This window comes from Amphiura filiformis, chromosome 9 (genome assembly GCF_039555335.1).
Source record: "Amphiura filiformis chromosome 9, Afil_fr2py, whole genome shotgun sequence".
In the NCBI taxonomy this organism is placed as follows: Eukaryota; Metazoa; Echinodermata; class Ophiuroidea; order Amphilepidida; family Amphiuridae; genus Amphiura; species Amphiura filiformis.
In genome coordinates this window covers 30259461-30272147 of record NC_092636.1, presented here as the reverse complement: position 1 = coordinate 30272147, position 12687 = coordinate 30259461, and the positions used below count along the sequence as shown (strand labels likewise).

At 37.7% G+C, this 12687-nt stretch overlaps 1 protein-coding gene across 1 annotated transcript in view; it reads left to right on the top strand.

Annotated features, from left to right (window-relative positions):
* The first annotated feature begins 219 nt into the window (after positions 1 to 219).
* LOC140160853 (arginine-binding periplasmic protein-like) overlaps positions 220 to 12687 on the top strand; it is a 39431-nt gene continuing 26963 nt past the window's right edge. The window contains exons 1-5 of the mRNA XM_072184177.1: positions 220 to 558; positions 1097 to 1184; positions 7451 to 7503; positions 7865 to 7993; positions 10088 to 10284. Of these exons, the coding sequence (XP_072040278.1) occupies positions 381 to 558; positions 1097 to 1184; positions 7451 to 7503; positions 7865 to 7993; positions 10088 to 10284 (645 nt within the window). The 5' untranslated portion in view covers positions 220 to 380. The remainder of the gene's footprint in view (positions 559 to 1096; positions 1185 to 7450; positions 7504 to 7864; positions 7994 to 10087; positions 10285 to 12687) is intronic.

The following is a 12687-nucleotide window of genomic DNA, read 5'->3' as shown; positions in this document are numbered from 1 at the left end:
TAAACACGATTTTGAACACTATAAAATTGCTAATATTATATCAATTTGTCACATTTTGAATGTAAAGATGAGCTAATACTATTGGCCTATGTTTGCTATTTCTTAATTGTTACTTTAAGGTAATCAAGTCAACTTTCTAAATTGTCTCCTTTGGGCCCAATGATCCAGATCATTTCACATTTTTTTATTATGGAAATACAGGTGAATTGAAGTGATCAAGAATCAAGTTCGAGGTCACAATATCGTCCTTTTAGTCGAATGACCTGTGTGCAGTGTTGTATATTCCAGTTGTACAGAGCAGCTAAAACACGTCCACATCGATAAAAAGTCACTTACTACCCCGGACTTGCTGAAAGGCTTATAACTTATAATTTGTTGTGATGGATTCTAATAACGTTGATCGCAACGAGTTGATTAAAGACTCCTCTGGGAGGAATAGCACACTTCATCTTGTTATATTAGTAGCTGCGTTATGTTTTGCCTTAGCAGCCTTCGTTATTGCTATCGTAAGTTTGTCGCAGCAGAATGGATCATCATCGCCTAGCGTGGTAAACGTAGGTAAGTTTTGTTTTATTTGTTTGTTTGCTTGCTTGTTTGTTTACACACTTGGTTACTTATGGGATCAGGCTTAAACAATTATATAAGCATGCAAGCCTAAATGGAAAGCCCGGGATGGAAAAAAAACAAGAAGTAAAGTACCTTGGGGCCATTGGTTGCTGAACTTCGGCTTTAAGTTCAGGATTAGTGATAAGGGTTAGGGTTAGGGTTAGGGTTATGTTTTATTTTTAGAGACAGTTAAGGTTAGGGCATGTGTTAGGGTGCAGTAGTTCTTTTATATTACTTAAGACACCGTTCAATATCAGTTGGGAGTTGAAGCTTTAAGCGGGGAATCCAATCTTTTAGGGGCTTTTGAGGTGGAAATCTGATTTCGTACTTGGGGGCTGCGGAAATTTTATGCTTTAAATGGAGAACAAGGGAACATGGGGGACAGCTTTGAGTGGACGCGGGGTGGCAAATTTTTGTCGATAGTTTGAACTAATCTCCCACTCATCCTGGTGTAAAATATCATTGAATGGTCCGTAATATTCATTTACAGGTACTGGGTTGACATCAAAAGACGACAGGAATGACGACAAAGTGTGGATGATACACGTTGGACATACCTCGAACAATGCGTTCTATTTGTGAGTATCATGAAATACATGTATACAAAAGTCCAACAACAACGGCAACTTCGTGACCTCGTTTGTTCATGTTTGTTCAACACAAAAATTATTACGGGTTGGTGAGCACGGTGTTAAGTAATACAATATTGAAAATTTAGCTGGCAAACGCGTTTTAGCAAAATAGCCCCAGAAATGGAAGACACCGTTTTCTTGCTTAAATTACCGTACCATTGACCACGGATAAGATATCAATCATTTGTGTGAATCAAAATTAACGTGTAAAAGTTGAATTATATGGAAAATAAAAACCTTCAGCATGCCCAAAGTAGACGGGAAATTGAGAAAAATTGTCACATTCGCAAAAATGTTCATATCCTCAAGCAAGAAAATTAAAAAATGGGTGTCATGTTAAATATGAACTAAAGTTAATAGTAGATTTTTCTTATTTCTAGTCCATGAAACAGTACTCACTGTGGACGTTTCGGAGTATACCACACGCCTTTTCTACATTATTGTTGTTATGACGATCTTCTGTTTACCACTGATGCTGGTTGCTCAGCAACGCGGTTGCCAGTTCTTTTCCCAAGAAGATCGTCAAACACGTGACTGAGGTTGTATTTCCCCTCCTCCCTGTTCGTGATAGTATCTTGCTTTCTGATTTCTATTGCCTCCTTAATCCACCGTTTGTATTAGCCTCTTCCCAGTGTTGTGCCCACCAGATCTGAAGGCACTGCTACCAAGGCCATTTGTAGTCAGAAGAGCAACCCGCTTCAGCTTGTCCATGTCTTGCCATGCTCTCACAGATTGGCCCATGTGGTTGTCTTGATGCCTTGACTTGTGTCACTCCTCATGGGCTATTGTTCACTCTAGTATCTTATTTAAAAACATATCGTTCTCCTGTACATGGTCTGTGAGGACTGATTTGTTAACAACGGATTGTGACGCTTTTCTAACCGCTCGAGTCCGCAAATTTGCCCCTGTCTTTTCCGCTTCTGCCATTCGCTTGCCGAACTTTCTTCCCGTTTCTCCTACGTTTTTCATACGTGGATTTGAAGTTCTTACAAGGAATAGCGTAAATATCGATAACATCCGTGGAGTTCTCAGGATCACGTTTGTCTTTGAGATGAACTAACATGTTCCGTAGAGAGCAATGGGGTTTTATGAAGGTGGCAATGTGGTAACTGTTGAAAGTTGTCATTCCCTATGTGGATGGTGTGTTCTGAACGTATCGCCAGAACTTTCAAAGTTTCAACATTGCTATTAAAAAATTGATCTAAACGTCTATTCAATTGCTCGTAACTTTACTTCTTGAGGTCAAATTGGATTCAATGGGGTATCATAATGCGCAACAAATTTACCCAAATATAGTTCAGTTTGACTTTTTGGCATAGTATAGCTATATATCACGGGTCATTGGTGGCAGTGCAATGGCCATAATTTGTCTATTGTTTCTAAACCCAAAACCGTGAAATAGAGAAGGTCAATTAAGGTTAAGGTTAAAGGAATCGGATAGCAAATTGCCTTCTGAATACGAGGATTATCCTTCTGATATCGAACAATTTTATTTTTTTGAAATACGCCATATCATAAAATTTTGTGGCAAATTATTAAAACATATATTTTTGACACTTAACAGTCCTCGAAGTAAACTTCATAGATATGTACTTAGTATAGAGGCCACTTTGGGGCTACATAAGGTCCCGTGCATCATCTTTGGACAAATGTGCCAGCAGGGTTAGAATTAATCGTTAGAGTCTCCGCAATCTGTTTAAATGAGATATTGAACTGATATTGAAAAATGTGGTGTTTGATTTGGTGACTTCCCATTTTTTAACAAAAATGTCACTTATGGAATCTGGAATGAGCGTTTTGAGCGTTTCGACAGTATTTTTTGTGGGACATGAGAGCGCATCAGACATATTGAATTGCATTCTGAATACGAAGAATGTCTTTCTGATATCAAATAAGTTTCATTTTTGAAATTCACGATATAATACAAATTTTATGACAAATTATTAAAATTTGATATTTTTCACATTTTTGATATATAACAGTCCTCGAAGTAAATTTTATTAATCTAATGACATATTCTTGACGTGCATGTAGCTGAGAGGAAAAGCCGACGATCAATTGAAAAATTTGACCTTTCATATTGAAAATATGAATATTATACAAAAAAGACCTAATTTTTTTTTGGAATTTGGGAAACAAAATTCATATCTTCAATACGAAAGGTCAAAATTTTCAATTGATCGTCGGTTTTTCATCTCACCTACATACACTTTAAGTATAAATCATCAGATTTATATAGTTTACTCCGAGTACTGTTACATATCAAAAATATCAATTTTTAATCATTTGCCATAAAATGTGTATTACATTGCGAATTTCATAAAATCAAAATTATTTGATATCAGAAGGACATTCTTCGTATTCAGAATGCAATTCGATATGTCTGATGTGCGCTAATGTCCCACAATAAATACTGTCCAAACGTTCATACCCCACCCCACCCCTTTAAAGTAGCCAACTTCAACAGAAAGTTGACTGCAACCTTGATTTTGGTTAAAACGTTCTTTTTTCATGATTTTTACAATTTTTTACCTAAAATGTCAATTTTTACGCGTTTTTGGGTGCAATAATTTCTTTATTTGACAAGAAATGTATATCAATGTATTGAGCTGGATGTGTGAATTGAAAAAGTTATCAGTGAAATATTTTTGTGACCCATAGTTTTTTCACTTCATTTTTTCACTTCAAATAACAAGTCCAATAAGAAAGGCCAGATAGTTAATTTGACATTTTATTTTCGTGCAACAATTTTGGACAACGCTTCTTTTTTTGTATCTACACCATCAGTGATCTTTTCAGTGATTTTTTTTAAATTTTGACCCAAAAAGTGATTTATTTGTGAAATTTAAAATATTTGAAATTAAAAGTATACAAACGTATTGATATGAAAGTGAATCAATCATCATCATCAAACCCAAGGTTTATGACCTATGACCTCTTGAAATTAAAGGTCAGCATAAAATTATTCTTTTGGGCAAAACGGTACGACTCTGATCAACTATTCGAAAGCCTCCTCTTGGTGATAATAAAATGCGTTTAGAAAGTCTTTACTTGACCATACCAAATGTCAAGTCGGAGCGGTACCTGACCTAATAGTATTTTGTGCTCAAATGATAAAGCCCTCACTTACAGTGATTAAAATTACCAAAACTAGAAAACAAAACGTTTTCGCGTGGTTTGTTATTGGTTTAAAAAAAAATCTAAATTAGTAAGACGGTGAATGCATGCAGGTTGTATAATGTCTGCTACTTGCCGCTGAGCCGCGGTGTCACGGTTCATCGCTTGCACTTTTCTGCTACACCACCGTGACTGCATTCAGTGTTAATGCAATCCTGTTTAGCGATTACAGTGCACTTTGTGGTGCTAAGTGTTGATTCTTCTGGAACAATTGGTGCTTACGGCTATTTTCAATCATTATTTAGTTAATTTGTGTTGTCAGATTTGAAATAAATTGACAAATAGATTAAGTACTGTAAGACCAAATGAGGCAAAGCTCTTTTTTTACTAATTGGTGGGTTCATTGTTCATTTTCAAAATATTTTCCAACGAAAATTGTGCACAAGTGTAAATAGATCCACGAAAAGGCTTCAATAATATCGGTTCTTCATTATTACAGAACATTCTTAATTCGCGGGGGGGGGGGGGCACATCCCCCTTAGATACCCCGTGCGCTTGCATTATCACGCCTCTTAGGAGTTTGGTGTACCGCCACATCTTATTTGTTTGGTGAAGTGTTTGTATCCAGCAAACACAAAAACGTTTTAAAACGTTTTAAATAAGTTATATTTTGGGTTTTGTATTAGGTAAAAACGTTTTAATAACATTAAAATGTCGGGTTATATAAAGGTCATGAAATCGTTTTAAAACGTTTTGTATGAAAACACACTACAACAATATTTTTAAAATGTCTTCGACATGTCATTGTAAGCTATTTTTGCAAACATTTTAGGCCAAATATTTTGTCAACACTTAAATAACATTATGTTAAATTATTTGCACCCAGCAAACACAGAAATGTTCTTAAAATGTTTTTTACAAAACGTTTTAATAACATTTAAATGTCGGGTTATATAAAGGTGGTGAAAACATTTTAAAAACGTTATTGTAAATATTTTGGGCAAATATTGTTTGCAAAATATTTTTTCAACCCCAAAATAACATTATGTTTAGAACGATTTGTACAAAGTTTTCAAAATGTTTTTGGAATGTTATTAAAACGTTTTTATACCCTTTATATAACCCGACATTTAAATGTTTTCTGTAAAACATTTGTGTTTGCTGTGCAGTAAATTACCAACAAATGTTATTTAATGTTATGAAAACGTCTTTGAACAAGATCCGTAAACAAGTTCATCAGGATTGTCAGTAGATATCATATATAAAATTTCATGTAAACAAATCCAATTGATTATTTGGTAAAATGATGTTAAACATACCTAACAATGACGTTTCGTGCTACATCGTAGCACTTTCTCAAATCGACTGACCAATTCTCCCAGTCCTCCTCGTCTGCTTCCTGTCGGAGCGTGACGTTGGTGGCGCTGTTTTAGGTGGTTTTAGGAGTTGGTCATAGATGTGCGGCAGGAAGTGATTTCCTTCATCCCGGTTGAGTGTGTTGGGCCCCCTTTTCCGTATCCAAATCGCTTCTTTTATGTGTCTTCTATTTCTGTTTTGCTCTCTGTCCTTTATGCTCGCGTCATCCCAATTGATCACATGATTATCCTCCGCTACATGGTCAGTAATAGCGGATTTGTTGACCTCACCGGTGTCCGAGGCCTTCCTCTGAGCTCTGGTATAAGCCTTAGTTGAGGCTTTTTCCGCTTCGGTTTTGTGTTCTTTAAGCCGCGTACCTAGAACTCTAGAGGTTTCACCTATATAGGTTTTTTCACAGTTGCGGCAGGGGATCTCGTAAACGCATTCGGCAGTTTGTAAGGAATCGCGTTTGTCCTTTGGGTGGACCAGAATGTTTCTTAATGTCTGGTGTGGCTTAAATGATGTTTGAATGCCATGCTTATTAGATGAACAAGTTCATCTGGATTGTTGTTAAAATGGTTTTGAAGGTTCATTATATCAAATCCAGTAGTAAAAGATGGTATATTTACTCACGTATTCAGTGACGTTTCTATGATAATCTATCATCTTCTTCAGACTGGCAACCCATACCACTGCTCACTGTCCTTTTGGCGAACGCCATAGGGGGCGTGGTGATGAGTTGGTCAAAGATGTTATGTAACTTGTAGGCCCCCTCGTCTTTATTGAGAATATTGTCACCTCTCCTAGCTTCTCCTCCTTATCCAGATAGCTTCCGTAAGCCATCTAGTAGTTCGACTCTCTGTCTATAACTTTTGCCTGATCCCATTCAATGTTGTGGTTTGTGCCCACAACATGGTCAGTGATAGCAGATTTGTGTTGATCCGCGATGGAGGATTTGCGAGTCGCCCTGGTGTATTGCTTAAGTTCAAACTTTTGCACCTCCTTTTGATGTTCCAGGAGTCTTACACCAAATGAGCGTCCCGTTTCACCAATGTATGATTTTGGGCAATCCGCACATGGGATTTCGTAAACTGCTTCAGCTTTTTGAAGGGGGTCTAATTTGTCCTTTGGGTGGACTAACATATTGCGTAATGTTCTATGTGGTTTGCTGGCTGTTGAGAAACCGTGTTTCCGAAAAACACGTGATACGCGTTCTATAAGCCCCGCAACATAAAGGACCACAACAAGGCCTTTGGACTTATCAGCTTCGTTGGTCTTGGTGGTTTTCTTAGGTTTTGGATTGTTTTTGTCATGTTTGACCTTTTTCACAGCCCAGTCGGGGTAGCCACACATTGACAAGGCTTTGTGGATATGTGGCTCTTTACGCTCTTTGTCATCCTCCTCTGTGACAATGGTATCACTTCTATCTAACAAGGTCCTGATAACACCAAGTTTCTGGTGGAGTTAAGAATTTTATATCGCGAAAATAAGAGTGTATAGGTGTAATTGTAACGGCTGTGTTACTTTTTGTGAAGTCTTTACATACACTATAAGTCGACTGCTTAGTGCCAGAAATGGGTAAGTGCAATAGTCGCAATATATAGTTGCTATGTGTAGATAAGTACAATATACTGTGTGTAAATTGCCAAATATTCACAGGGCAGCTATTACAGGTACCCACTTCTGGCAGCAGTCGAAGTATTATCACTGATCACGTTGATCTTGTTTTCCTTTTACAGAGATGAAGAAACTGGACAGGTGGCGGGCTTTGTACCGGATATGGTGAATGCAGGTAGGCCTATCATACAAGTTCACGTTTGCGGAACGCTCTTTACATCGTTTATCGAGTTAAATAGATTATACATAATGCTCTAATAGTAGCAGTACTGTTGAAATTGGATTAAAAAATCCAGTCTCTTGACTCAAAGGCTGATATGAAAATTGTTCACATAGTTTAAAGCCCTTCTTTTCCTTGTTCCCGGGGACTGGTTCTATATCTGCAGTACTGGTTCTTTCTGAAAAACTCCTTAAATTCATCGGAACATTAAAAATAGGATCAACCCCCCGGGGATCAACCATAAATGAAACTTTGAAATGGACATTGAGCCTTCCTTAGACGAAGACACTAACAAGATCTTACTATTTCTTCGTAGTGTGCAGGGTAGCGAATAAGAATTGTGCGCTGATATTCGACGTTTTTACCAATTGCTGGAACAGCGAAATCGGGGAGGTACCACGTGGAGGTGTTGGGTTGTTTAGCGGATGGTATGACGGTTGCGCAGGTAAGATGTTGTTAATATTTATCACTGATCCAAAGAACGAGTGGCGTGAGATGTTACTTGGTTACTATCCTCCTCAAGTTGAAAATTAATATTTAGGATGGGTCGAGATCGGAAGCTTACACGATTCTCATAAGCTTTCTAACACAGAGCGGACAAATTAAAATCACACTTCAGTGTGCTTAAAAACGGCGGAAGCTATATAAACTTTTGTGGTTGCAAATTGCTTAAATTTTTGGTCTTGCTAGTTTAACTTCGCAACTTGGTTTTGAAGCTATACAACCTTTTTGGGGCACCCTCTACGGAGGGGGTCCCGTTATTGTCTTGTAGTTGCAAATTGTTTCAATTTCTGGTCTTGCTAGATTACCTTCGCAACTTGATTTTCATTTTATTACTGTTTACTAATATGCATTGGATGCAAGTAAAGTTCAATACAGCGGGACACATCGTCCACGCCTGGTAAAGAATTATTTTGTATAAGCACGTCAAAGCACGTGTTATAAACTGCTGAGAGTAGCATCTATTACAAAATTAGCTTTATACTTGCACTCCGCGCTCCGTGAGCGATTGGTTAAAAGAATCATTGGCTAAAAATTAATTATGCCAATCGCTAATAGTTCAGCGATTCAGCTATGAGTTTTCTTTTATAATAAACAAGCTAATTATATTGTTAATATTTTGTTGAAGGTCGAATCTTTCAATGGTCTGTATAGAACGGTAAACTCAGGGAGAAAGCGATCACATTCCTCCGTGATGAGCACCGTTGCATATTGGGATGAATTGATTTTAAAACTATAATGAAAAGAGACTACATGTTGTGCTATGATGGTGGTGTAGATTCTTTTGATGTGATTATATCCTCAAACCCGTTAATACATACCGAATTTTTGAAAGAAGCATTTGTAAGACTTGCAGTTAAATATATGTGTTGAAAGAATATGCTTACTGTGCGTATTGAAATTCCACTCTGCGTCTTGAAAACAAAACTGACGAAAAAATCGAATTTCCATGAGCAACATTAAAAATATTATTAGTCATTTCAGCTGATAAATGACAACGCGCATTCGTAATGGGAAAGAAGCGTGTGTTTTTATGGTAACCGGGGTGTGCTTAAGCCTGAGTCGAACGGTCTATCCCGAAATAAAAAAATCGCCATGCGTGTCTGTTGAAGAACGAGTGGATTCGCCTACTATCATGGCAATTTCTGACACGAAGATATAGGGATGATGACACTGTGCGGGACATAACGCCTGTAATACGAAATTAATGAAAATGCCTTTTAAGTGTACTATATTTTAAGTCCACTATTACGAACATATAGTATGATCCAGGTGGGTGCGGAATGATTTACTGGAATAATGAGCCGTAATGACTCAAAATAGTCTATTACCCAATTCACTCCAATGCAAAAAAAAAAAGATAATACACTGTTTGATTAAGTTAACAAAATCTAAGTCTTTAATTGAAAGTAAAATATGATTGACACAATTAGTGCACAAACAATATAATCACACTTTTCATATTAATGAAAGGCTAACTAAGCCTTGAGGCCAACTGCTAATCAATCCGTCGAGAAATTCACCCCTAAAATGATAACAGTTTATTCTTGAATTCTTTACCGATGCAGTCAGTCATAAGAAATAAATACGTTTGGAAAACAATTCATAAGAATTTCAATTCAACACGGTTATCGTTAAAAGGTGATATCATAGCTATTTTTGTTTAGGCTCTTCTCTTTCAACATCCGAATTTCACCACGTAAATCTAGTGGCGTAGCTAGGGGGTAATGGCGGGCACGTGCCCTGGGGAGGAGGGGGAATCACTAATTTAGCACGTTAAAATTCGATTGTGAGCCCATTTCAAGCGATGAAGTCAAAACATTCGCGCTCTTTGCGCGCATATTCCAGCTTGAATGGCAAACTTCTGGGGGATTCTATATCCTTTGTCCCGTGCGCCACAACCACGATTTATGCCAATGCGTAAATGACAAAGGTAATATATTGCATGGTGGCTCTTGCATCATCCAATGATCATTCACGCGCCAATAGGCAAATAACCGTGTACGCGGACCTAATTGTTATTATTTTTATCATTTAGGATGGCGTGTTAAAAAAGAACGACAACGTACCTTTAAGTTTTCTGATCCGTTTACAAAATCTCCGCATCAGGCATTTGGCACCCTTAAGGATAATCCTAATAACTTCAACTGGCAAGATATTACTGGAAAGAAAATCGGCTTCATTGATGGTACCTCTGGTAATGAGCAGTGTCTCGCAAAAGCTGATGGAATCGTTGTAAGTAAGATTATTTTTCTAATCAAGACGATATTCTTCACAGCTAACTTAGCTTCCCCATCCCATTTATTTAACCATTGTTGAACCATGAAATGGTCTCAGCTTATATAACTCAAACTTACTCCCTTACTCAGCAACCTTTGGGTCTTAAATAGACATGTAGGAATATAATAAAAATATTTTCCCTCCCGGGAATGACACTCATTTAAAACCATGTTCAATATATGGGTCATTTCGTATATCGAAATACCAAGAAGGTATGACCCCCATATTGTGTAAAATTGAGGGGAAAATAAACAATATACTATTTAAAAAAGAACATAACTTACTATAGTAGAAATAATGTCCCCTCACAAGACCCGGGTCACTATTCCTTTAAAGACCTGGGTCGATATACATATTGCGGGTCTTTCCTACGTGGAATATCTTGAAACGTGCGATAGTGGTATATCACAAAGAAGCCCCATATGATTAAGCTATATTGGTATTATCGCTCTAGTTTCAATTACTAGGATTATATCATTGAAGAGATTCATCAGGATTGTCTATATAAATTATTACTAGAGTTCTCTTAGCAAATCCAGGTACTCACAATTAGTAGTGACGTTTCGCAACCTTATTGGCTGGTTGCTTCTTCTTGACTGAGCTGTATCCAGTACTAGCACTTGCTGTCTTAGCTGTAGTGTTGCCAGTTGATTTTTCCTGGATAAGCTGGTTGTATGCATGACTGAGAAAATAAGCTGCGCCCCCTCATTGTTCATAGCTTGCTCGTTGCGCCTCCTTATCCAGATTGATTCTCTTATCCATCTTGGAAACTTATCACTTTCTCGATGAAGAATTTTGATGTGATTGTGTTCTGCAACGTGATCTGAAATGGCAGACTTGTGTTGTCCTGAAACCGATGATAACCGAGCGGCTCTGGTGCATGTCCTTTGACTGATTTTATCTGCTTCTTTCTGATGTTCTTTCATTCTAGTTCCAAACTGTCTTCCTGTTTCCCCAACATATGTGTGGGTGCAGTTGCGACTTGGAATTTCATACACACATCCTGATGTTTCACTTATGTCCCTTTTATCTTTAGGGTGAACTAACATGTTCCTCAATGTGGTGTGTGGCTTAACGGGGTGCCCACATCAGTCCGAAACGTCTTCAGTCCGAAACGTCCTCAGTCAGAATCTGAAAAACACGTCGTCTGTCCGAATCTGAAAAACACGTCGTCAGTCCGAATCTGAAAAGCACGTCGTCAGTCCGAATCTGAAAAACACGTCATCAGTCCGATCTGAAAAACACGTCGTTAGTCCGAATCTGAAAAGCACGTCATCAGTCCGAATCTAAAAAAACATGAACATTAAACCCGATGCTCCCGATGATTAAAACGCTGAACATAGAACCATAAGTGCCATTTTGGCCTAAATTTGACCTCACAGATGAACTTATCAAGTCTTTGCCATTCTAAATATGTATACTTTTATATACTTTAGACCAACAATTTAAAAGTTATAAGGCCCGAAAGTTTCCATAATTCCAGGGTTCAGACCAACCTTAAGCCTAACCCTAACCCTAACATTTACCCTAACCCCAAGCCTTACCCTACCTAACCATAGGTTCTTATGAGTTGTTCTGGCGCCTAACCCTAACCCTAACCGTAACCCAAACCTTAACCCTAACCCTAATGCTAAACTTAAACCTGACCATAACCCTAAGCCTAACCCTAACCCGAACCCTAACCTTAAGGCTAACCCTTGCCCATAGCCTACCCTTAACCTAAACCTTAACCTTAACCTTAACCTTAATCCTGAACTGAAGCCTAATCCTAACAATAACCATAACCCTAAGCATAACCGCAACCCTTACTCATACCCTAACCCAATCCTAAACTTGAGCCTAACACTTACCCTTACTCTAACCCTAACATTAACCTAACCCTAACCCTAAGCCTAATAACCCAAGCCTAGCGTAAGCACCATCAGGTATAATTGTGCCTATAACACCTATTATAAGACAATCAGTATTAAGGTCAAGTTTTGAGAACAGGTTAACTCTAATCTTAAACTTAACCTTAACCCTAACCCTATCATATACCCTAACCCTAACCTTAACCCAAACAAATCTTGTTTGCATCTTTAGAAGAAGTAAACACTGGTATAATATAATGGCATTCGAACATCAGAAAAAAGACTAGCAAATGGCAAGAGAATTTTCAAAAACATTTTATCATGAAATGTAAGGACTAACTCATATTAGTTTGCTAATTTAAATTATTTAAAATGTATATAAATAACGCCCTTACCCTATAGAATAAAAGTTACCACAAAAATGCAGGAAAAAGATAAATATTATTATTATTATTAGGCAGTAGCGTACCGTGGCCGCCCCGACCCCGGGGGGCTGAAGAAAATTCAA